General features: G+C 47.5%; 1 protein-coding gene across 1 annotated transcript in view; it reads right to left on the bottom strand.

The window, feature by feature from the left end:
• Positions 1 to 1,544: 1,544 nt before the first annotated feature.
• Positions 1,545 to 26,473, bottom strand: part of MARCH10 (membrane-associated ring finger (C3HC4) 10, E3 ubiquitin protein ligase) — a 113,069-nt gene continuing 88,140 nt past the window's right edge. Inside the window, exons 6-10 of the mRNA XM_006897798.1 lie at positions 24,341 to 24,507; positions 21,774 to 21,883; positions 11,549 to 11,662; positions 4,602 to 4,644; positions 1,545 to 1,606 (exon numbers count right to left, since the gene is read on the bottom strand). Of these exons, the coding sequence (XP_006897860.1) occupies positions 1,545 to 1,606; positions 4,602 to 4,644; positions 11,549 to 11,662; positions 21,774 to 21,883; positions 24,341 to 24,507 (496 nt within the window). The remainder of the gene's footprint in view (positions 1,607 to 4,601; positions 4,645 to 11,548; positions 11,663 to 21,773; positions 21,884 to 24,340; positions 24,508 to 26,473) is intronic.

Below are 26,473 nucleotides of genomic sequence, written 5' to 3'. Positions count from 1 at the left end.
TGTGTTTTGTTTTACTTTCATTTTTTAGCTACCTGGTTTACTCATTTGCAGTAGTTGGGCCACTTTATGCTTAGGTGTGGAACACAGCAGAGGAGTGGGCTGAGATGTGAATGTAACTCACGTCTATGGTGGGTGTCAGCTGACGACTAGCACCTCATGCCCACTGGAACGGAACACTGCTCAGTTCTGCACCATCTCCACGATGAACCCCCGGATCCTTGTCAACCAATTCAAGTCTCACTCACTCATTACTGCCAAGGTGGAAGTGACCCATAGCTGATCCTTCAGAGTGTTCAGAGGCTGTAAATCACGTTAGAGAAGAATGCCCATCTTTCTTCTGCAAAGGAGTTAGTGGATTCAAACTGCCCACCTTTCGGTTGGCAAAGCAACTCCTTACCCCCTAGGTCACCACAGTTCCTAAAACTTGACAGGCATCAGAAAGTCCAGCTTTTGCACAAAAGCTTGTGCTCTGAGCACACAGGGTGGGGCAGGCTCCCAGGAATTGCTCACTCTTGGGCTGAGGGGTATGGGGCTCAGGCAGAAGGCAGACACCCCTTTCTCTTCCTCATATCCCCTCCACTGCCACACCTCCCAATCCTTCCATTCACTGAGAAATCTCGATGAGGCACAATTTACAATCACACCATAAAGTTCATCCCTTTTCAGCATACAGGTCCGTGAGCTTTAGTCAATTTATCGTGTGTAAACATTAACATAAACTAGCATCAGGAAGCCTTGATTACTCCCCAAATTTGTCCCAGCTGTTTGAAGTAAAAAAAAAAAATAAATGCTCCTATCCCAGTCCTGCGATACCACTCATCTGCTTTCTCTCTGGTTTTGCCTTTTCTAGAAATTTCACACAGACACAGTCACACAATACGAGGCTGGTTCTGTCTGGCTTCTTTCACTTGGTATAATCAGCAGTCACTCCATTGCTTTCTTTGAACCCTTCTACTTCTGTGTCTCTGTCTCAGGTCTCTCTGTCTCTCACACAAGACCCTCTGTGATGTTTTTCACGCCAAGTCCTGACTTGACCTTTGTTTCCTCAGATGTAATTATGGTGCCACAGGACATCAGGGAGAAGTGACAGGTTTGTATAGCAAACCAGTTCTGGAGGGTTGCCACCCAGATACAGCCTGGCCGAGCCTATGGATGTGTTTGGGACAGTGGAGGGGAGTTGGGAATTGGAGGTTTTGTCCGAGGAGAACGAAATCAACATTAACAAGGCTGGGTAAATAAAGTCAGTTTACTGAACTGTGTCCTAATTCCACTCAGGGTGGTGTGTGGCCTAAAGGGACACTCAGACCTCTGGGCCTGCCAGGGCTGCAGGTTCGCTTGGGCGTCTGCAGAGGGGCAGAAGGGTAGCCTGCTCGGGCCCCAACAACCCTCGCTGCGTGGCCAAGGCTGGCTGGGGCCCAGCTGGTGGCTGTTGCTCAAGCAGGACCTTGGTTCCTGTGTCAGTAAAGAGGAAGAGGAGGAAGGGAGGCAGGTGGAGATGCAGAAGAGCTGGCTAGGCACGTAGGTCCCCGTGGCCAGCCTCCTCACTAGATGACCCGACCATTGCTTTGATAAACGCTGCCTTCATTTCCATCTCCCAGCTCGGAATCTGGAAAGCAAGAGGGTCTCTCAGGCTGTGAAACCACGGTGGATTGTGGGGTTTGTAACGGAGGGATATGGCATCCCCGAGTGGGGCTAGGAGGCCCGGGACTGCAGTGGGGGGTCTAACCAGACTCTAGTGGCCTTCATCTCTCCACATAGCTGGTGCTGACACTGGTTCTGAGAGTGTGTCCCGAAAATGCTTGCCCTTCTCAGGGAGCCCCCCACAGCCCCATCTCCCAAACTGCAGGGTAGGGAGGAGCTGAGCTCAGTTTATAACAAACCTAGAGAACAGACCAGGGGAAGGAGAGGGCCATGTGATGTGGGAATGAGTAGAGGAGGCAGAGTAAGACTTCTTGGGGCAAATTTGATCTCAAATATCCTTCCTTATTGGGCTGGGTGCTCTCTATTTAGATACATTTTTTGACTCTTGAAGAAGGGCAAGGAGCTGACGATACCCTTTCCTGGACGCTCTTGGCTCCCACCTTTGGTCTCAAAGCAGCCCCAGGCCTAGGAGCTGTCCCAGGGCCTTTGCACAGTCCCATGCTTTGCACACAGGCTGACTGCTTTGATCCCAGGCCAGGGTCTGCTCTACCCAGCATTTGACCTGAAGGCCCGAGTGTGCCCTTGCTCCTCTCTGGACACACACAGCTGCAGGAGGCATTGTTCCTCCTCGGTGGCCTTGGGCTCTGCTATGGCAACAGTCATTCCTGCCAGCTGGTTTCCAGCTGGCAGGAGCTGGTTCACAGAGCCACGTGATGGGTTGTCAGACCTGGGCACACAACCCCAGGGCCTCTCTTCCATTGTCATTACCTGGGGGCCGCTTGTGTTCCCAGTGCAGGGGTGGGGTTCCTGCTGAACATGTGCACCCCAGAGCCACAGCAAGGCTGTGGGATATTGCCTGATGTGCCCTTGTCTCACCTCTCCTCCTTACTGTTTACCTGACTGAGTGGGGTGGCAGGTCACAGCTGTGACTCAGCGCTGGCAGCCCATCTAAGCACCACCGTGCTGCCAACCAGGTGAGTCAGGTCAGGCTGCTGGGGACCAGAGTGTGGCCTGGGGGAGGGCGGGGCCACGTGGCTCTGCCTCTGGCTGTGCTGGCTGTTGTCTTGATAATGGTGCTGGCAGTTAGCCAGGCCAAGTCTGACAGCTGGCCAGGCCCATCCCTCTGCTCCTGGCTCTCCTCTGCTGAGGTGACACCCGCCAGTGTATGGGGTGTGTGTGCACAAGCTGAGGCAGGTGGCCTGCACGCCAGGGGTGAACTGGGGGCTGGGGCATTGAGGACAGGACCCTAGCATCCATCAGTCCTTGTTCCCTGAAGAACGTCTCTAGAGTCAGGCCATCATGGGGGGAGCTCGGCAGGTAGGCACCTGCTAGAAGGGGCCTCAAGATCCCCTCCTGCCCGTCGTGGGATCCCAACCAATTCCATTACCACCATCCCAGGGAATCCTTGCAGTCTGGACTTAGGGGTCAAGTGTCCCTTCCCGACCCTTTCCAACTTGGGAAAGCCCACTCTTTATCTGCGGCACCAAGAGCAGAGGCACCAGCACACACTGGACACCAGGGGTCGCCCGTGCCTACCAAAGCCACCCGGGTGGATGGCTGCCTGGGCGCCCAGAGTCAGCAGGGCCAGGGCGGGGCAGGGGCGCTGGGGGAGCGGGGACCCTGTCCTAGTCTCAACCTGCTGGGTCGAGGCCGCCACCTGAGGTTAGCGCACCGTCATGCCCTTTCCTCAGCGGAGGCTCCCAGCCAAGGCCAAGATGGGGGACCCTCCGGGCCACTCGCTGGCTCAGGTGATCCAGTGGAGGGGCAGAGGACGTGCCAGGGACACAGAGTTCTTTCGGAACCTCACTGGCTCTCTCGCAGGCAGCCCATGGACAGGGAGAGGCCAAAGGGATGCCCGTTGGGTCTGGGGGCCACATGAAGGGACGAAGGGCACTAAGCCCTCACCAGGCTTCCCAGGACAGGGAATGGGGGCTCCTTTTGTGAATGGAGAGCAGGACCCCCTTCTGTCTCTGACAATGGTCAGCTGGTGGCTTGCTCATGGGGGACTGGTCCTCCGTGGTGGAGACTGGGGGTCACCTGGCCCTGAGCTGGTGCAATGGGGGTTGGGGAGGGCATGTTTGCTGAACACATAAAATGTGATTCTGCACTGGAACCCCCAGCCAGTGTGGGGTCAGACAGATTCCATGGCTGCCCCTTATGGCCTGAATGGGAATCTTTGCCAGGGCCCCAGGGATCTGTATTTTTGGTAGTTTCCTCAGGAAACAGCATTCTGCATGTGGGCTGGCAGCTGTAAAATCTCTCCTCAGAAGAGTATCTGGGCACAGAAATGCCATGGCACTCTCATGTCATAGCTATGCTTAATTTCATGCTGGTGGGGAAGTTCTTCCCGAGTCTGACTGCGAGCCCTCTTGCTTTAATTAAGCACATTTTTCTCCAGTCTGGTTCTTCTTTATGGGGTTAACTGACAGGAGGGAGACTTCTTGGACCGGTTTGAGGACGATCTCACCCCCTTGAAGAGACCCTCCTCAGGAGACTGCTCTTGTTCTGCCGCTAAATCCAGCAGATCTAATTGTTTAGGCCAAGAGGCACAAAGTCCAGTGGAGTCACTAGCTTGTGAATAACCCTGGTCTTCCCCCTCTCTCATGGCTGAGCACCAATTATCCAGGGTTAGGGGAAAGAAAAACCCAGAGGCTGCTGCAGTAACAGACCAAGAAGCTCCCCAAGTACTGGACTCTGGAGAAGCCCAGCAAGGATGGGCCCAAGTTCCCCTAGCCCCAGCCCTCTCCCCTCTGCAGGCCTTCGTCCTTGCTTTCAGGATGAGTTAAAATGAGTATCTGCTCGGCAGCCCGCATACTTGACTCGCCTTCCTGATCGTTTTCAACAGCTAGCGTTTCCCAAGCTTTGCGTGGTTATTTTTGCCCCCGGGTGGTGGTCGTCACTTCCTTCCACAGCATAACTGAGAAGGACTACATTAACTAGCAAATATCCCCCAAACCTACTTTGATTTTCTTCCGGGCTGGCTGGGAGGTAGTTTCTTGACAACTATGAGAAAGAAGACAATGAAAAATGAACTGTATTTCCCCCTCAATGCGACTGTGAGCAGCTGTAGAGTTCTCTAGTCCCGGGAACCATCTAGGAATCCCTTACATCACCTTAAAGTGGCAGGGAAGTGGGCAGAGTGCGGGGGTGGGGGTGGAGGGGGGCGGCAGGGTTAACATTCAGCACTGGCAGGGCTGAGCTTAGTTCTACAGACAGCAGAAGAGGTAACCCAGGTCACCTTCGCTCTTTCGGGGCTTCTAAATTTGGCAGTGGGAGCAGCCGTGCTTCCTTTCAGCAATTGATCTGAGTAGCAGCATCCCATGCCCATGGGCCGAATCGCATTTACAGGCTGGGGTGAAGGTCGCGTTAATTGGCCACTTGCCTCACCACTGGCTTTTAAACAATCGGTTGTATTCTCCGCCCGGCAGGAAGCAGCAGGCCCATCAAGGCTCTGGCTCCCTCTTTGTTCTGACTTTATGGCATTTTGTGGCACAATGAGAAACACTGTGTACTCCATGGGAGCCCATTGTGCCAGGCTGCAAGGGTGTGGGCTCCGGGGGCAGAAGGGATGGCGCTCTTCCCCCTGGAGAAGAGGGGCTTTGTGGCAGGCTGGGGGCAAAATAAGGGGTGCTGGACATGGTTACTGGGGCAACTGCCTGGCCAGTGCAAAGGCAGCTTTGGTTCCAGACTCTCTTTTGGTGACCCAGCGAAAGGGCTGAGGGAGGGATGGAATTTCCAGGGTAGCAGGTCCCCATTACCTGGTAAATGATACCTCAGGGCTGTGCTACTACCATTGTCTCTGTTTTCACTGGGCTGCCCTGTGACCTCTACCTCCCTCTAGATTCAGAGGTCTGTCTGTCTCACGTGATCATATCTAACCGATTCTTTTGCTCTACCAAGAGTAAGTCCTTGGAGAAGTAGACCATGCTTGGAAAGGTCAGCTTGGAGGGTCAGCGTAAGAGAGGAAGGCTCACAACAGGATGGATCGGCACAGTGAAGTAGCAATGGGCTCGAGCATGTCAGGGCTAGTGAGGCTGGCACAGGATAGGGCGAGATGCACCGTTCATAGGGTCGTTGTGAGTCACAGTCAACTTGATGGAAGCTAACAACAACCAAGAACTTCTGTGGAGAGCAGGAATTCTTCCAGCTAGGGACTTCATTGTGGGAAGATGTGGTCCTCCAAATCCCAAGGTTTTGATTTTGTAGAAATGATGTAAACGGGGAGGGGTTCTGATCCACTGAGCCTCGTGTAGGAATGGACGTGTGGCCTTTGAGAGCTACTTCAAGACCTTACTTCTTGCCTCCCTCACCAGCTACTGCAGTCCCCACCCACCATAAGCAGATGACTTGAGCGGGGAGTGGAGGCTATTCAAGGAAGGCCTGGATCCCTTTTGTTCTTTGTCCAAAAGATGCCCCAACCTGTGCAGATCATTCCTTATGTGGCAGTCATTGGGTACTTTGTAATCTTCTCAATCCTCTGAGCATCTGTAGCACCTGGGACATCGTTGGCTGTCACCTAAGACCCACCATCTGCCTACCGCACGAGAGACAGGTGTGGAGGCCCAGTGTCAGGAACAGGATTGTGTTATGTCAGCTCAGCTAGGCCCTGATTTTCAGCATTGTGCAATCATCCTCCATTTTGTGATCTGATGCAATTATCTCATGTGGAACCTCTGTAATGCTAATGAGGCAGGCTTAGTGGCAGTTATGCTAATGAGGCAGGATGCAATCTTCCTGATTAGGGTTTAACTGAATCAATCTCTTTCTAAAAGAGTAAACAATGGAGCAGAGATGAGAGATTGGAGGGAGAGGGCTCTCAGTACCCCTAAAAAAGAAGATGCAGGAGCAGAGTGTGTCCTGTGGACTCGGGGCCTCTTTGGGGAGGCCCTCCTAGACCCAGGAAAAGATTGATGCCAAGGCATCATGTGGAACTCTCTAAGGAATGCCAGCGCTTCCAGATGCTGTCCCGTAATTATGTGAGTCTCATCTCTCAACTTGCTCAGAAGTTCCTCCAAGAAAGGGAAATCATGGTGTCACATCTGGTAGCCACTCTCCCTGACCCCCATCTCAACATCTGGGACAAGGCAGTGCATGAATAAATAAGCATCATCAGTAACAAGCATTTCTTCCTGGGATCTTAATGAGACAAAACCAAAAAGCCCAATGGGAATGAATTCTCCAGTCTTGGCAGATAAAGGAGAGGGAAGAAGAGGGGGATTCACTTCACGGAGTGCCCTTTTTTCTAAATGTGACTCTCAGATTCGGTATTTTCTTGCAGAAGAAAATACTGAGACCTAGATGAACAGAGCCTGAATTTGACGGAAGTAATTTGGTCTCCTCCTTCCACTTGTGTGTCTTCTAACTGGCTGTTTGTACCAGTTACTGCTTGGCGGCTGAAGTGGGTGAGGACTATTTCAGGATTGTGATGAAAGAAGAGTGCTGTCCAGGTCTTCCTCTTTCCAGTGGCCCAGATTCCTACTGCTGCTGTTATGACTTACTCCTTTTCTCTGGGGCCATTTTATCCAGAAGGTTCTCCAGAGCCAGAAGCTGCTTTTTTGAGGCCTTGGTTTGAATCCACTGAATTGTACTGTTTGCTGTCCTCTATGTTTGCTTTCCAGTCCTGGTGGCTACTAATCTTGCTTTCATTAGCTCAGCGATGGTGGGACCATCTGTAACCTATATCAGCTCCGGGTGCTTTGAAGTTCAATGTATAATAAAAAGTTTATTAAAAAGACGTGGAATCATGAAAATGAGGTTATAGAAATGTTAACAAAGGATCATTTCCTGCTTCCTGTGCTTTTCTGTTCCTCCTTTTCTAAGAAATGTATTTCTCTGAGGAATTAAAACCATGCAAGAATTAAGGAAGGACAGGCCTAGGTCAAAAAGAGGGTGAGATTCCTGAGATGGTACCTTGGCAAGGACTTAGTCTATGTTTTGTTTGTTTGTTTGAATTGAGAACGTAGGGTCCAAGGGGAAGAGTTAAGTCGGGGGGGTGAGGGGATAACAGGAACATATCTAGGATTCTCATGAGTGATGGTTAGAAGCCAGTGTTCTGAAGAGGATGGCTCCAAGCAGACTGCACCAGCTCGCAGGGCAGAAGGGTCTGCTGTGACATAGAGAACTCCTGGCATCAATGGGTTCCAACCTCCAGGAAGTGACTGATGCCAGCAGATGCCTCTCAACCATGTGAAGGAGAAGACAGGTAGATTGAGAAAAACAGAGAGAGGAAGGGAGACCAAGAGGAGGAAAGGAAAGTGAAGAGAGAGGAGAACTGAACCCAGGTGAGGTGGGAGAGTACCCATGCCACACTGGCTTGCTTCCCAGTCATTATCTTCTGACATGAGCAGAGGTCAAATCTCAAGTTCTAAGGGGTGTTCTGAGAATCAAAATAGTAAAAGTATCTATCCATTCCCTGGCATGACCTTAAGGGAAGTGTCTCCTGGCCCGGACACAAAGAGGCGTTAAATGAAGAAAGAAGTTGTAATGGATTGAATTGCTCCCTCCTGAAAATATGTGTTAGTTTATCTGGGCCAAAATTCTCCAGAAGAGACTCGAAACACTGAACATTAACAACCAGGGGCCAGATGAGTGGTAGTCTCAAACATAAAGGAAGTAAAAGACTATCACAAAAACAAGAAAGAAATAAAAGACCAAAATTAGTGTCAGAAGAGACTCTGAAACTTGCTCATGAAACTTGCTGAAGTGCAAGAAAAAAAGATGAAGAAAGAGAACTAAACAGAAGATTTCAAAGGGAAGCGTGAAAAAGACAAAGCAAAGCATTGTAATCAACTGTGCAAAGATCTGGAACTAGAAAGTAAAAAACGAAGAACACACTTTATCATGTTCAAAGAGCTAAAGATCAAATTCAAGCCTTAAGATACAATATTAAAGGACTGCGGGCAAAATATTGAATGATGCAGGAAGCATCAAAATTAGATGGAAGAAATAAACACAGTCACTGTACCAAAAAAAATGGGTTGAAGCTGAACCATTTCAGGAAGCAGGATATGATCAAGAACCAACAGTATTAAAGGAAGAAGTCCAAGCTCCACTGAAGACACTGACAAACAACTAAGTACCCAGGAACTGATAGAATACCAACTGAGATGTTTTGACAAATAGATGCACCTTCTCACTCATCTATGCAAAGAAATTTGGAAGACCGGAAGAGATCCATAATTGTTTCCATTAAAAAAAAATCCAACAGAAAGCAAAAATTATCAAACAGTATTGTTAATATCACATGGAAGTAAAATCTTGCTAAAATTTATTAAAAAGTGGCTGGAGCAAAGAGAATTTAATATCCCATTGACTGTCAAGAGAACAAACAAATCCATCTTGGCAGAAGTGCAACCAAAGTGCTCCTTGGAGGCAAAGATGGTGAAACTTCACCTCACATATTTTGGGCATGTTGTCCTTGAAAAAAATACATCAAGCTTGAACAAGTGGAGGGTCAGTGAAAGAAAGGAAGATTCTCAACGAGACGGAGGATGAAGAAACAGAGTGGCTGCAGCAATGGGGTTAAGCATGGTGGACCTTGTGAGAGCGGCACAGGATAGGACCAGGCTTTGATCTACTGTTTGTAAGTTCAGTGTGAGCTAGAGGTGACTCAACACTCCCTGATAACAATGTAATTCTTAGTGCTATATAGTTGTTTTCCATTTTGTCATTTGTTAAAATAATCTTCTGTGTTGTAAATGTTAACTCTAATAAGGCAGGGTACAAGCTATAGTATTATGTTGGGGTTTTTTTAAAGTTAATCTCTTTTGAGATATAAACCAAAAAATCAAACTCACTACCATAAAGTCAACTCCAACTCATATTTAGCCTCCATTGAGTTTTTGACACTGTAAATCTTAACAAATACAGATTATCTCATCTTTCTCCCATGGAGTTGCTAGTGGATTTAAATCCGTGTTCTTTCTCTTAGCAGCCTAACACATAACGCAATACACAGAGTTCCTTCTTTCAAGATATAAAAAGGGGATTAATGAGGCAAATAGAGATCAAAAGGACCTCCTATTACCAAGAAAGCAGAGCCTGGGGCAGAGCAAACCTGTGCTAAGAACCTCCTAGACCCAATGGAAGACAGACATATGGAGATCTCAAGGAATTCTGGGCTTATGATGCCAAAAGGAAACAAGGACCTTCCTCCCTCACTGTGAACCAAGACAGAGAAAGCTTTCCCGAGAGCTGGCAGCACCCCGAATTTAGACTTCTAACCACCTAAACTGAGAGAAAATAAACATAGCAATTTAGATAATTCCGAAAGAAGTCCCATGAAGCTCATGGTCTAACTGACGAAGACTAAGTTTACTAAAGACAACTCAGAGGTCAGCCAGTTCAATATCCTCATCTTTGCATGAGGATGATTCTACAGACGGTTAAGAACATTGTTAAAGCTATTGTTATTAGGTGCTGTCAAGTCGCCTGCAACTCTTAGCAATTCTGTGCCAATATCACTGTCTCTGACATACTTACCCCCATTACTCGAGTCACTGAATCCATCCATCTCATTGAGGGTCTTCCTCTCCTGCGCTGTCCCTCCACCCTCCCAAGCATGATGTCCCTCTCCAAGGACTGGTCCCTCCTCACATGTCCAAAGTAGGTCAGACGAAGCCCCAGAATCCTTGCCTCCAAGGAGCAGCCTGGTTACACCCTCTCCAGGATGAACTTGTTCATTTTCTTAGCAGTCCATAATATAGTCAATACTCTTCTCCAACACCACAGCTCAAAGGCATCAACTCTCCTACTATCATCCCTAGTCATTGTCCAGCTCTTTGATGCTTAGCAAGTAATTGTAAAGATAATGGCCTGAATCAGGTGCACCTTAGTCTCCAGATAGACATCACTGCTCTTCAATACTTTGGGGAAGTCTGTGACAGCCGACTTTCCCAGTCTTTTAATTTCCCGGCTACTGGTGCCAAGAGTGTTGATTGTGGAGCCAAACTGAAGCTGTTAACAATCTCAATCTCTTCACCATCTATTATGATGCTGCCAATCGGCCCAGTGGTGGAATCTTTGTTTTCTTGATATTGAGCTTCTAGCTGCCAATTAATGAGACAGCCACAGTGCCTCCTCTCTGCCAGCCCTCTTAGAGAGTCCTGTTTTCCTTGCTAAACAAAAGGCAATCACAGATGACCATTCCCGGTAAACACATTGTCACTTTCTTAAAGGCAAATAGGAATACATCAGCACCTTTATTTCTTGGCAGTCTGTTTCTTCCTGCAGGCATGCGTGCGCGCGCGCACACACACACACTGTTATGTGCCGTCAAGTTGGAACTGACTTATAGTTGACACTCCAGTGGGTCTTCCAGAGCTCATAAATCAGACAGGAAGAGACTGCCTATCTGTCTCCCATGGAGCAGCTGGTAGATTTGAACAGCAGGCCTTCGGGTTGGCAGTACAATTTCTTACCAATAAGCCACCAAAGTTCCCTCATACATACATAAACTAGCACAATTTACTATGGTTTTCCAAAACAAAATGCATAGAGAGGTCCCTCTGAGGGTCTGATTGATGCTTCAACTGTTCCCCCTTTAGGGAGGTCCTGATTTTCACAGACCCTGAATTTCTGGGCAGTGAGCATGTCCCTACGTGATCACCCCCAGTCTCAGCATCCTTGTTGGCTTCTTTTTTGGTGGGCAAATATCCATGGAGCCTCACGAATACAATCATTGATGGCCATTTAATTACCACTGTATTTAATAGTAAACAATTAGGTGATTATCCCTTTTCAACCAGAGGGCCACTGCGTGTATACCTCACCTCTTAAGTCTCAGGGTTGCCAACGACAGTCTGACATCCTACCCAGTGACTGTGAGGACCTCAACAGACTCTAATAAGGACCACTGTACGGTTTTTAGGACTCTTGTTGGATGGCTCCAGGGTAGAACCAGACTTACCCTCTCTCTTATAATCCAGTTGTAGTTCAGCCTCATGAGTTCTGCAAAATGCTGTTCGTAGAAGTGAAGCAACAACACCAGATACAGGCTCGAATTCATCAGCTCATTGTGTGCCTAAATATGGAGGAGGAAACTCTTCAATTTATGCATAAAACAGTCATTATTTACAGAGTGGGGGATAACAGGGCCAAGAGATGACAAGAAACGGGACAAGAGCCTAACCCCCTAAGACTGGGCCTGCCACTGGGCACCAGAGAAGACAAAGGGCAGGAGGAGATCCTAGGGAGAGGCTGGGAAGTTCTCGTGGGATTCCTTAACTCTTAGAGGAGGATGCTCTGAAAATGCCCCATTCTCCCAGCTGAATCTCACTCCAGGAACACTTTTTGAGCAGTTACATGTGCAAAGCTTAAATGCAAAAAAAAAACACACCAAAAAACCCAAAAAAACACCACACCCAGAAACCAAAAAAACCCAACAAACCAAAACCAAACCAAACAAAAACCCAAAACTCCCCAAAGAGAAAAAGCAGAAACAAGTAGAAAATACAATGTAGAATTTTTACACTACAGATACAATACAGAAGATACAATATTGCTGCTTTTTTTTTTTCATAAGCCAAAGTTCCTGGGTGTTACAAGGATCACCAGACTTGCTGGGGTCCTACAGTGAGTTGAATCCTGGCCTCCCACAAAACGTATGTCCATGTCTTCGCGTCAGAAACCTGTCAATGTGGCTGCATTTGGGAAAAGGGTCTTTACAGATGTGATTACTTAAAGGACTTACGGATGACTTCATCCCAGATGATCTGGGTAGGCCCTAAATCACGTCTTTAAAAGAAAAAGGCAGAGATCTGACATAGGCAAAGTGGATAAGGCAGAGGCATATTGAAAGAAGAAGGCCATGTGAAAAGTGAAGCAGAACGGAGACATGGAACCACCAGGCTGTGAACCCACCGGAGCTGGAAGAGTCAAGGAAAGATTCTCCCCAGAATCTCTGGAGGGAGCCCAGCCCTGGGGGTGACTTGCTGTCAGATTAAATATGTATTTCTGCTGTTTTGAGGCATATAGTCTGTGGTCATTTGCTATGGCTGTTTTAGGAAAAGGATAGGTGCTGTTGGGTGATATAAACAGTTGATTCACTTGGCAGCTAACAGTAAGGTTGGAAATTCAAGTTCACCCAAAGGCATCTTGGAAGAAAGGTCGTGCTACCTACTTAAAACCAGAAGCCGCCTAAAACTATGAAGTGCAATTCTGCTCCAACACACACGGGTTGTCCGGTACGATGCTTAGATCCACCACGGGGTGTGGGCGAGCTGCGCTCCCCAGGAGTTCCAACTGCGTGAGTCCTGTGATGGTGCCTCTGGCAGGTCGAGATGAGACTGGCTTCTTAGCTTCTGTCTGGAGGTCTGAGAACACAGATGCTACAGTGGTTCATTCTTTTCCTAGACCCCTCATTTGAGCAGAGAATGAACTCCTCATTCGGGCTCCATGCATTTGCTTTCAGTGCTGTTCTCCACTCTTTAGGGGGCTCTGGTGGCGCAGTGTGTAAGGAGTTGTGGTGCTCACCTGAAGCCAGTGCCTCTCTGGTGGATAAAATCCATTACCACATCTGTAGGAGAAAGAGAGGCCATCTTCTCCCATGCAATTTACAGCTCCCAGCCCCCCCCCCCCAAAGTCAGCTGTGGGCTGGTTCTGGCTGGTGACAATGAGTTTGAGTTCCAAGTTTCCCCTCCTTTTGCAGACCACACCTATAGCTCCATTAGTGACTTCATCACACCAGGCTTTATCTGAGAAGCATTCATCTTTGTCTTCTGTATTGTATCTCCTACTTGTTAATGTTTCTGCCTTTTTTTTTTTTAGGAAGTTGGTTTCTTATGTTTTCTTTTTTCTTTTTTTTTGCATCTTCCCAATAGGGGTGACATGGGACATTGGAGGCCATCTGGCTGACCACGCCTCCTCTGCCATCAGCTCCTCTGTCTTGCAAGGCCTCACTCTTCCTTCAGCCCCTGCACAGACCAGCTCTTGTCAATAAATTCACAGTATGAGAAGGGTCTCCTCTCCTTCTGTAGGGCATGGCCAGGCTGGGATGCTGCTTCACTCCCCCATCTGTCCTCACATCTTGTCCCCAGGGGTGGAGAGTGGGGGCACGCTGGTGTGGGTCAGACGGTGCTCAGGAAGTGGCCTGGCCCCAGGGACCCACATTCCCACAGAAGCCATGGTCCTTTACATCACTCTGGGAGAGGTCAGCGCTGTGACTGCTTTCCCAGGAGACAGGCAGCTCGGACGTGAGCCAGTGGCCACTTCAGCGCCTCATCTTCCTTCCTTCCTTCCTTCCTTCTCTGCTTCCTTCCGCAGCAGCCTGTTCAGATTGAATCAGGAGCAGCTCAGGAAGCTGGCACTCAGCATACCATCTTCAGGACAAAGGAGCTGCCGGAAGTCCCACAAGGGTCCATGCGCTACCCTGGATTTTGGGGACAACAGGCCCCACTCATCGCGTCCTGGTGGCCTGCAGCCCTGCCTGAAAGGACATGCTTGAGGAAGGACAGCGAGGCCTCCTGCCCTTAGCCTTGGCTAGGACTTCTAAGCTTTTCTGACCTTGAGCTGGAGTGGACGGAGAGGAGGTTGCTTGTTTTCATTGCCTCCCACTACCTCCCCTGAGTGAACGGGTGCCTGCCCCCTCCTTTACGGCTGTCCCCGAGTCCCCTCCTCTGGGAAGCCTTCCTAATAAGCCCTCTAACTCCACCACCAAACTAAGCCGCTTGTTCGCTTCCTCTGAAGGAGTGACCCTGCCACCCTGCCCACCCCCATCCCTCCTTGGCCAGCTAACCTTTAAGCTCAGATACATAATGGCAAATCAATCAGCTAGAACATGGCTTGGAACTCACAGGTTTGTCAAAGCATTGGGGGTGGGGGGAAATAATTTACTTTTTATGACTCAATAAGGCCTAGAGGCATGCAGATGGGAAAATATCCACTAATGTTTTCTGCAGATCATTTGAAAAGTCACTTCTAGCAGATTGTGTCTCTTCTCTGGTCTGTGGGAGGGGACCTGTCACACAGCACGATAAATCTCAGGGCTGAGCTCCTGTACGCACGCCCTCTGCACGTTCTGTGTACGCTTGCAAAGCCAGGGATGTGCACAAAGGGGCCTGGCCAGCCAATAGGAGTGGGCGTGCGCGCGTCAACCCACAGTCACCTTCTCTGCTCCCCAGCTACAAGTGGGAGGACTCGGGGATCTGACAGGGTTCCTCCGTATTGGTTCAGCAAGGACAAAATGAAGTCAATTCGGGAGCGTCATTTATCAGAACTCCTGCTCTCCTCCTCCCCTGGCTGGTCAGTTGACACCCCCATACAGCTCCTCTTTGTGCACCAGACTGAAGAGGTGGGGGTAGGAGGAGCAGGGGGAGGCCTGACAAGGAGAAGACTGGTGAGGGAGGCTGAGGCTGAGAGCTGGGGAGAGCTCGGCTCGCCTGCCAGCTGTTTTTCTTTTTCTCGCCTCCCCCCACCCCACTTCATTTTGTTAATATTCATTTCGGTCAAGAGATTGACTGATGGAAATTCTCACATCATCCACCAGCAGAAGCTGACAGCCTGGCAGAACATTCTATCAAAGCCTTCACATGTGTTCACGAGCTGCTCCCAGGTCTGAGGGTGATTAGGGGACTGCGTGTGTCTAAGGACATCTGTCCTTGGCTGGGATGGAGCGAGGCCAGGCCTGTGCTCTGAGCGAAGGCAGCCAGAGGCCTGCTAAGCTCCCCCTCCCCACTGCACGGGGAAGGCGGCAGGCCAGGCGGCAGGAACACATCTCTGCCCCACCGTGGGCCAGTGGGCCGAGGCCTCCAGCCTCATCCACACAGAGTCCTGTCATGCGAGGTGGGTGGCCAAGGTCATGGAGTGCTGTGACTTTGGGCAAAGAGTTTAAACTGCAAAGTGCAGCCATTTTATGGTAGGAGAGAAGCAATCCTGTTCTCCCCAATTACTCAAGGTGTTATGATAAAACAAGCAAAGAGAAATAGAAGGGGTACTGCATAAAGCAAAAACATCTCATGAAATGCAAGAACTAAAGAAAGGACTCAGCGAAGCCGGCTGGTATATAATATCTTTGAGGGCAAGGGCCAAGCCCACCTTGTGTGCTCCTGAATCCCTAGTCCCATGACTGGTAGAAAGAGGTTGTAAATTCACATAATTGGACCAATAAAAACAGCATGGAGAAAAGATGAGGTTGTCAAGGATTTAATTTTTACTTGGACCCATAATCAAGAGATAAAGCAGTCAAGAAATCAAACAATGTACTGTTATAGGCAAAACTGCTGACAAAGATTTCTTTAAACTGCTAAAGAGCAAGGATGACACTTTAAAGACTAAGGTACACCTGACCTAAGTCATGGTATTTTCAATCTCCTAAGCATGTGAGGAGGAGCTCTGGTGGGATAATTTTTGCATATTATGCTGCTAACAGTTAAAAGACAAGCAATGGTGGTCCAGATCCACCAGATGCTCCACAGAATTAAGAGGGGTTTTCTCCTTGCATCACAATTTACAGGCTCAGAAACCCGATGCAGGGTCCCTCTGAGTGGGAAGCGACTCGATGGCAGTGAGTTTGAGTTTTGAATCACATCTATGTGACAAAAGATGGACAACGAATAAGGAAGAATTGATGCCTTGGAACGGCATTGTTGGCAAAGAATAAACCACAATCCAATTGGTCCTGGAAGAAGTGTAGTCCTTAGAACTGAGAATGCTAAGACCTCATCACATGTACTTTGAGCCTGTTATCAGGAGGGACCAGGCCCTGGAGAAGGACAGCAGGCTACGTAAAGCAGAGTCAGTGAAATGGGGAAGACAGATTGATACAACGGCTACAAAAGAGGCATCATTTGAGGTCAGATGGTGGCCTATTCAGACGTGACTTTTGACTCTAGCGGCTCCAACTTTAACCAGGGCTATTAAAGCACAGTTACCCAGCACACTTGCAACCACCAGAGTTTCTGATTCAGCAGGTGTAGGATGGAGGCTGAGAAAGGACATTTCTAACAAGTCTCCAGGTGATGCTAATACCACCAGTTTGGGACACTAATCTTTGGAAACCACTGCTCTAACTTGAGGGCCAACAGTTATAATCCCTACCGAGATGTGCAGAGCTGACTCAGACGCCATGCTCTGGCCTAATCTCCTCCACCTGCTCAAAGACCACTGACGGTGCTGACTGGACACCCACCGTGCACGCCTCTAGTTTGGGGTCAGATCCCGAGGGGGACATCAGGCTCAGCTGTCTCAGGATTCACCCCGAGGGTCTTCATCGTCTTTCCTACAGAGGGCTCACTGTCCTGAGACCAGGTCAGACCTCTGCAGCTGTTCCACCAGCTGCCCACGCATCTGCGTTCTGACCCTCCCACACCACAATTATCACTCACCATGTCTCCTCAGTGGAAGGAAGTGACTGTGCTGCACCATGGCACTGCCCCAGCACAGTGCCGAAGGCCCCGTGCGCTCAGTGGACACTGCGGAAGTTAATGACCATGACCCATCACCACTGCCCATGTGGCAAAGCAGTCCTGTTATGGTGAGTGATGACAATCTCTGGAGGAAAAGGCTTCACACCACATAAACTGACAAACTGCCTTACCAAAGGGCTCTAGATCCATGGGGAAATGCAGCGATTACTAGGAGGAGTGATCATAATTATTCTTGAGCTGTGCATCTGAGAGCTGGACAATGAATAAGGACAAGAGAAGAAGAACTGATGGCCTTGTGTTGGAGAAGAGCACGGAATACACCACAGACTGTCAAAAGAACAAACAGGAAGGTCTTGGAAAAGGCACAACCAGAGTGCTTCTTGGAGGCAAGGATGACAAAGCTTCGTCTCTCATATTTTGGACATGTTGCTAGGAGAGGCTACTCCTTGGAAAAGGACACTGTGCTTGGAAGGGTGGAGGGTCAGTGAAAGAGGGGGAGACACTCATTGAGATGGCCTGACAAGGTGAAAGCAGGAATGGGCTCAGGTCTATCAGAGGCAGCGAGGATGGCACAGGATTGGATGGGATCTAGGTCCGTCGTTCACAGTGTCGTTATGAGTCATACTCAATGACACCTAACAACAACAACAACCACAACCCTTCCTAATCCTCAACAAAGCAACTGATGGCACATAAATGGATGGGTGACGTGGAGGAAATACCATTCTTTGTAAGAAAATGACATTAACTAGCCAATCAGAACACTGGAAAGAGTCACCTTTTCCAGAGCTGGCCTCATGCCATTGGTTGGGGTTGCTGTGGACCAAGTCAAGGGAGGAAAATGGCAATGGAAACTTTAATGACTTTCTAGGAAATCAGGGCAAAATATAAGGAATGAAAACGAAACACAGAAACACACACACCAAGCCAGTGAAAACTCTATGTTCTGCATATTTTACCACAATATTTTATACTATGGCAAAATATGCATAACATAAACTTTTATATATTATATATGGGCATTTGGCCTCATCCCAGACCAGCTGTACCAAACTATTTGAGGTTTACGGGGCCTAGGCATCAGTAGTCTAATAATGCAAAAAGAATTTTAAAACGACATTAAGTTTATCTCATCTAAATCATACTTCTCTTGTATTTGGAGTTTAACTCAGACTATTAGCAGAGAGACACTATTCAGTTCACAACAAGGTCACCAGAAAAGGCAGGACTGCTGAAGAGTGAGTGAGTCCTCCACTGCTTTCCATCAGCAGATAAATAGTGCACGTCCGGCCTGGGACTGTCCTTCTCACGCCAGGGTGGGCCTGTCAGTCTACATTTCCACCTGTGATTTTAATGAAGGGCATTTTCAAAAGGCTTTCATGGTCTGTCAAGTTCTTACTGAAATGAATTGAAAATATTTCCTACTTCCAGGAAGAATAACCACCATGTTAGAGTTTTTTCCATTCTCTCTTCCAGATCTTTCTCTCCTGCTCTGTGCCCTGGAGGCTGACCTCAACGGATTGCATCAACAAGGCTCCCTTGCCCTCTGACTTCCTGTTGGTTTGGGCCAATGGGAGGCAATGGCAGGAGACCAGAGGGTGGGGGGTGTGGGGAGAGGTGGGGTCTACTCTCAGTTTCCTTTCCTGAAGACTACTTGCTGCTGGGTGACCCTCCTCTGCTATACACCCTCCACCCACCCCCACCCCCAGCCCTGATAACTGCTCCTTCCATTTGTCCTTGGTCCCAGAGGGCGCCACCACTCCTCAATGCTTTCTCTTACTGCCTACACATTCTCCTTTCACTCAGGTCTCAGCCGTCACCTTTTCTGAGCACACCTTCCTTATTTCTTGTTCTGGATAATGTAACGACTTTCCCAGTCCTTTCTGGACCGTGTTTGGAGGAGGATGCAGTGAGGCCAAGGACGTGGGTATGGCCCCAGTGGGTGGGTTGACTCTGCCCAGTGGCGGACTTAGCCTGGTTCCTGGTACACGTTAGCTTTTGCCTTCAGTGCCAAGAGGCTGTCCATCTCGGTGGCTGGACTAGGGCAGGCCTTCCTCACAACCGTCGTCTGTGTACAGGCATCACAGAGGGACACACATGCAGTTTGGTTTTCCTCCAGCCTCTCCCTCCTTACAGACAAGAGAACTGGGGTCCAGAGAGCATCAAACAGCAACCCCGGGGAAGGAACTAAGATTTAGGTTGAGATCATCTTCAGCATCAGCATGCTTTTCAGTGGGCTAGATTGCCTCTGGCTACATGACTGCAGAAGATTTTATTACAACTGGAACTTTTGCCATTGGTGGCACAATACTATAAATATCGCTGGTAAAGGAACGGTGCAAATGGGAACAGCAGTTAGGCAGCAGCACAAGAGAGTGAAAATTCTTAAGACCGAAAGGGGCCCACACTGGACAAGGCAAGGGAGCCCCTGCTCCGACAAGATCTGTGCACACACTTCTGAGAGAATCCGGGCACCCAGCTCATCTGGGCATGCCTGACAGGCTCCGTTTCCTCAAACGACCTGTGTGTTGAAATGTCCCCATGGGCTTCTTGCAGCCTGACCTGAGACACTCAGAGGCCCAGTTCTTTTCAGTATCTTGACTCGCACCTTCTTAGAGTTCAAAGGTATGAACTGCTTCTGTTTCTCATCTCAGTGCTCTGTGTCTGGAAGTTATGACTAAGCGATGAGAGACCCTCAGGCCTCAAAAAACAGATGGACCCAAAATGCTGCATTTAGTTTTCAGGAAGTTCTCTCTTTTTTCCTTTCCTTTTTTTTTTTTTTTTTTGTGCCAATCTTGTAATTCTACAACGCTGAAACAGGGTTACGTCCATTGTAACAAGTTTGCTAACTGAGCTGTTCAAATCTCTGGTCTTGTAATTTTTTAGGTGTTGGGGTTCTTTTTAGTCTCTTCTGTCTACCAGCAATTGCAGAATTGCCCAGAATCACACAGAACTTCTTGCCTTAGCCTTGCTTTAAAAAAAGAAGAAGTAAGCAAGCAGAAAAGGTCTGGAGATAGCTAATGATCTGAGAATGAAGTGACATTCTGAATATTAACCATGATTTTATAGTTTTAAAATTGTGCGCTTTACGGTCACAACCATAAATAATTTTTTCTAATCACGTTTGAGAGGTCAGTCTGAAATGACAATGGCAATGATGGGCAATTTCCCTTTGAAAAATATTTACTGGCTGCTCATTATGAGCTTGGTATGCACTCGACCAGTGTCATCCTACAGAAATAGAATATGAGCCACAAATGTCACCACATTTGTAATAGGAAAATTTCCAGTACTCACATTAGGAAAGTAAGACAAAACAACGAGCAGGTGACATGAATTCGAATGACAAATTTTTTAGCCCTAACAGCATGATAATCTACAATATTATTTCAACATATAATTAATATGAAATGATTAACTGTTATGGCTTTCCTTTTTTTTGCACTCAGCTGTAGAAATCTGGCGCGTATCTCACCCAACACAGCTCAGTTAGCTACATACATCTCAAGTGCACAGTATCCACGTGTCACTCCCACACCTGCATTTCAAGGGTAACTGACACAGTTCCTAGAGTTGAACAACCCAAATGCCACACGAGAGTTAATCCACTAAATATTAAAAAGGGGGAAAGCACTTATAATGTCTAACATGCTCAGTGGTTAACTGAAAGGTACGTAAAGGTTCAGTTGTTCCACTTGGAGGCCCCATTAGGAACGGGAGTAGGTTGGTCAGATGCTGTCAAGTGCTGTCAAGTTCATGGCCACTCATGGTGACCCTCTGAACAGCAGATCTGACTCTTGTCCTATTCTGCATGAGTCTCACAATCTCTGTCGTGACAGAGTAGTCACTGTATCAGTCTATTTGAGGGTCTTCTTCTCTTTTGCCGACCCTCTATTTTTACCAGCACGATATCTCACTATAAGGGCTGGTTCATCCTAAAAACATGGCCAAAGTAAATGAGACGTAGCTTTACCTTCCTTGCCTCTAAGGAACACTCTGCTTGCACTGGTATTGATACTGGTAGGCATTTTTATTAATACATGTTCACAAGCCCTGGGACCTCTGATGGTGTAGAGGTAAGGAATTGCATTGCCAACCCAAAGTTAAGTGGTTCAAATCTACCAGCTGCTCTGCAGAGGCAAAGATATGCAATATACTCCCATGCAATTTACTGTCCCTGAAAACCCGCTGGAGAGCTTTGAGTTGGTTCTTACTGGATGGTACTCAACAACAACAACAACAGCCTTGAGTAAAGCATTTCCTTATTACTCTCAAGTTACTTAATTTTTAAACTGGGATCCATCTCCTAGAACCTGTTTTGATGTTACTGCTCTTAAACTGTTGAAGACCACCAAGTTGAGATTCAGACTCTTAACAACTTGTAATACAGAGCTGGGTTTCAGACACTGGTGGGTTCGAACCTATAAACTTCTGATAGTACTGTACTCTCTGCACTGTCAGGGCTCTTTAAACTTAAATGACTTCAGCAAATTTTGTCATGGAATTTCCCAGGCTTCTTGCTCGTCTTGTGCCACTGCTTCTTGCTTTTGCCCCTGACAGCAAAAGAGTGATCTCAAATCCAGATGGTCAAGATTTTCCTTCAACGTTCTAACTTAATGGCTGAGTTGGTAAAAAAAAAAAAAAAGTGAGCTAAACGGACATTCTCAGATTCACCCCAGACAAGGTCAACTACATTCCGGAAAGTGAGTTTGTTCTCGCCTGGTATGTCTAGCCAGCTGGGGAGCCCGAGTGGGCGGGAGTGTTTCTTACCCAGGACTGCTGGTACTTCTGGTAGAACTCGTTCATGTTTAAGTCCTCCAGATCGACCAGCAGGGCTTCCTTACACATTTCACACGTTTTCACAGCGCTGAGATCCGCTCCTTAAATTAGAGAATGAGTTACATGTTACTGTGGGTCTCTCTGGGTTGGTACTTAGCAATGTTTTCAGACTGACCTTGTGTGTTATGAATTCTGAGTATCAGCGACTTTCACTTAATGACCTAGAGCCCGGACTCTGAAAAATGCCCTTTGAAAGAATTTTCATTATTACGCAAGCATTATTATGTAAGTGAAATTTTCATGACTTTTAAATAACAGGTCTTGTTTTCTATTTAGATGCAACCATAATGGCTTATAAAATTGGAATCACTATGTAGAGGTATTTGCAAAAAAAAGAGTGAGCACTGGGTCCAGGCTATTTTCTCCCCTTGCAGATCTAACTCAAGTCCAAGGTGTTAAGTCAGGGAGAAGCTATCGTCAGCCTCTCCCTAAAAAAAGCCAATTGACAAAACTGTAGAACCGCAGCCCTCTGCTGTTGGTTCCCAACTCACAGCAGCCCTCTAGGACACAGTATGATTTGCAAGGTTGTAAATCTTTGCAGAAACAGCCTGCTACGTCATTCACCCACAGGGCAGCTGGTGGGTTGGAAGTGCTGACTTTTCGGATGGGATCCCAATATTGAATCTGTTGCGCCACCAGGACTCCCTTGTGGCCAAAAAGTCTGCCTATACTCCTTCTGCTCAGGTGACATTCTCACCTGAGAAAAGGGAGGGAGACAGGGGCCAGGGGCCAGTAGTAGTTATAACAGTATTGAGGGCCGGGATTAAGCTGACTTCAGCCCCATTTGGAAAAAGAAACACGAGAAGCCTTCCTTTGTTGTTTTTGGTGTGTGTGTGTGTGTGTGTGTGTTAAAGTGTGCATTCTATAGCAGCATCCTTTGCCCCCTACATTTACCCTGTTTCCTTAGTGTAAAAGGTCGAAGATGTAGAATTTGGCTGTGTCCAGACGCTCTGCTGTAGCTTCTGTATTTTGAGTAACTATGTACTGGTGTTTATTTTATGTGTTAGGAAACAGAGACTAATTAGTTACCTGTATTTATTGGCAAAAGACAGGTCTTGGGCAATTTTAGAACCCATTTCTATCTTTCTCCCCTGGGGAGATAAAGAACAGTAAATAAGAAAGAATTTTCAAAGGTGAAGCAGCACAATACTCCCTTATCTGTGCTTTGTTTGCTTGGTATTTTCCTCCGGCAGATCCCTCTGTAATGCTCTAGGCTACTGAATGTCTCGTGCGCCTTCGGCGCTAATCCTACTGAACGTATCCAAACTAGCACTGGCATTTACAAGCATTAGGAGTCCTTTTCTGTGCTCGATGCTTAACTGGCCCAAGTCTAGGAAGATAAGCACTGCAGGACAGGGGCCATAGCAAGCGCAGTCCACTGGCTTCTTGGCTTTCCGCAGGACTGAGCACACTGCTGGTCCTGAGAATGGGCATTTAAGCATCTCAGGCCGTGGTCCTATGCACCCGTGCTGGGGGACGTACCCTCCCGTCTGGGAATGAACACGCACCCCCACACGCTCATTCCTGTTTAAGTGGGGTGCCATCTTGGTAAGTGTCACTGTAACACTCCAAGGGGCCAAGGCAAAGCTTGAGGTCTCCTAGGCAGCCTGGCTGGCGGAGTGATAACCAAGGAGGAGAACACGGAAGACAAGAGAAGGAACTGACTGCACGATAAAACTTTTCAGAGTGGCATGGTGCACTGAGAGAGTAGCTATTTTTGAATCAAATCACTCTTTGCATGGATGTCCCCCTCCTTTTTTTTTATTGTTTTTAACGTTGCTCTCATTTCTAGAAGCATGTTTTAAAGAAACCTCCTGTTCTCTGCCAAGAAAACTACAGCAGCCCTACTGATGTGGCTATATTTAGGTTATAACTTCCGCAGGCAATTGAGAAGGGGCTTCACACCCAGTTATGAGCTCTGTTAAAGAGAGAGATGACAAGATCAACACATGGGGATCTCTTTAGCGAAAGTGGCTTTATAAAGGAACCCGCTCTCTTTTCCTCTCTGTGCGCAGTTTCTGAGGTGACCCTCTCTCCTCCCTCACTGAGGAAGCAGCAGAGCTGCCTGCCTGTTTTCTGCACTGTCTCAGGCTGTGCCCAGGTACTATTGCTGGCTGTCCGCTAGCTGGGCATGGCTGCCGAGAGTCCGCTGCGGCTCAGCTCCTTAGGCCCCACCTCTATTCTTCCTTCTGGGAGGCAATCTTGGCATCTCTGCTAAGGGCTCCAGCAGGGGTAGGATTCGATGGCCTCAGGTTCCAGATGTTTCTATCAGACTGGAAAAGGGGGAATCATTTTCCTCTCATAATTTAAAGGAAGCGTTTGGGGCTGTTGACTATACACCAAGGCTGTGAGCAGAATAATGGCTCTCCACCACATTTCCCCAGAGTCTCTGCTCGAGGGAAAAGTGGGCGCTGTTGACAAGGCCCTGTACCCCCACTGCTGAGCCCCCTATTAATTACGCGTCCTCTCACGCTTGCCACTCTCACTTCCCCACCTACCTGATGTTATTTTCACTTGCAGCCACTTTTTCAGGCACTCCTGATGAACAAACTGCAGGCTTCCCACACAGCCACAAGGCTCCAGGAGGGGGTTGGTGGGGGAACCCCCGGCTATCTGACAAATGCGACACAAATCTCCTTCCTCCTCAGAGTCCTCCTCTAGGAGACTAAATGGAAAACAAGCCCTCGTCACCAGGAGTCCACACGTTTGCAGTTTCCACAAATATTCAGTCCCAGGGTATTAGTGGGGGAAACGGCAGTGAGCAGGCCCCCAACCCTCAGCCCACCTGGGCTTCTGGGGTTCACTCGCTGTGCCTTCTGACCTCGTCAGAAGTTTTCCCCAGTCTGGGTATTAATAATAGACGCTAATTCTACTACACATGACAGGGTTGTGGGCAGGCTATATGCAACGGCGGTGGTGAAACTGTTTGGCAAATGATTCCATGCACCCACTGTCTGATAACACTTGCCCAGCTGGTATAGATCAGTTCTGACTGGGGGCAACCCCTCATGTGTCAGAGTGTCCCTAAGCTCTGGGGATTTTCATTGGCTGATTTTTTTCAGCAGTAGATGGCCAGGCCTCTCTGAGGTGTGTCTGGGACGCCTTGAGTGACCAACCATCTGTCAGTCAGCACTTGTCTGCCCCATGCAGGCCATGAGCCAGGTGGTTTGGATCACAGATGAACCAGTAAACCTGGACATGAGTTCACAGGTAACACAGACTTGTCAATAAAGTATGTCAGTATTTCAATACGTAAACTCCTGGAATCTGATGAAGCTAGATTTCACAAAAAAACGTGAGCAACTCTCTCTGTGTCTGCTAAACAGTGGGTGAAAAGTAGCTAGTTGAGTTTCAACAAAGAAGGTTTGCAGAAGCCTTTAACAAAGTTATCAAAAAAGGCTCATTTTTGTTATTTCTTAGAATCCTGGATCTGAGATTTCCTGGTCAAGGAAAAAGATCACATAGTGACTAAACTCAAGGGAGAAGAAATGGACAAGACTTTGGATAGGGAAGTACACATCTAATGTCTTAAGTGACTTTCTTTTTCCTAAAAAAGAGAATCCCAATGAAAAGGAGCAGAATTACTGAATCTTTTCATTATGGCAAGGTTCCCATTTGTTGTTGATCTGTTGTTGATAGGTAGTAGTGGTCAACATGACCACACCCAACAACAACAACATTTTTAATGTTTCAATATTGAAAATGATGAGGTCACAAAGATATGAACTTTTCTAAAAAACAATGATGATAATACATTAAAAGTCTTAAAACAGATAACAATTTTTTAAAAAGGCTTACAACCATGCAGTCTCTTTCATCAGCAATTACATATTTAAGGGACTAGTCTAATTAATTAATGATATCGAACATGCAATCAAGATGCATTGATAATAATGGGTGACTGGAATGCAAAAGTTGGGAACAGAGAAGAAGAATCAGTAGTTGGAAAATATGGGCTTGGTGACAGAAATGAAGCTGGAGATAGAATGATTGAATTTTGTACAATAAATGACTTATTCATTGCAAATATCTTTTATAAGAGACATAAATGCAGGTTATACACATGGATTTCACCTGATGGTATGCATAGCAATCAGATTGATTACATCTGCGGAAAAAACCACTGGAGAAGCTCAATATCAGCTGTGAAAACTAGGACAGGAGCTGACTGTGGAACAGACCACCAACTACTCATATGCAAGTTCAAGCTGAAGCTGAGGAAAATTAGACCGAATCCACAGGAGCCAAAATATGACTTTGATTTCATCCCACGTGAATTTCAGAATCATCTCAGGAACAGGTTTGAGACCTTGAACACTAATGAGCGAAGACCAGATGAGTTGTGGGAGGATGTCAAATGTATCTTCAGGAAGAATGCAAACAATCATTACATAGACAGAAGAGGAAGAAAAGACTAAAATGGATGTCAGAAGAAACTCTGAAGATTGCACTGGAGCATAGAGAAGCCAAAGCACAAGGAAGAATTCAAGATACTAAAGAGCTGAACAGAAGATTCCAAAAGGCTGCTCAGAATGATAAAGCAAAATATTACAATGAAATGTGCGAGGAGCTAGAGTCAGAAAATCAAAAGGGATGAACTCGTTTAGCATTTCTTAAGCTCAAGGAACTGA

This window comes from Elephantulus edwardii, unplaced genomic scaffold (assembly GCF_000299155.1).
Source record: "Elephantulus edwardii isolate Elephantulus edwardi_28Jun2011 unplaced genomic scaffold, EleEdw1.0 scaffold00216, whole genome shotgun sequence".
Lineage (NCBI taxonomy): Eukaryota > Metazoa > Chordata > Mammalia > Macroscelidea > Macroscelididae > Elephantulus > Elephantulus edwardii.
The sequence above is the reverse complement of the archived record's forward strand: the minus strand, read 5'-3'. Positions and strand labels throughout refer to the sequence as shown.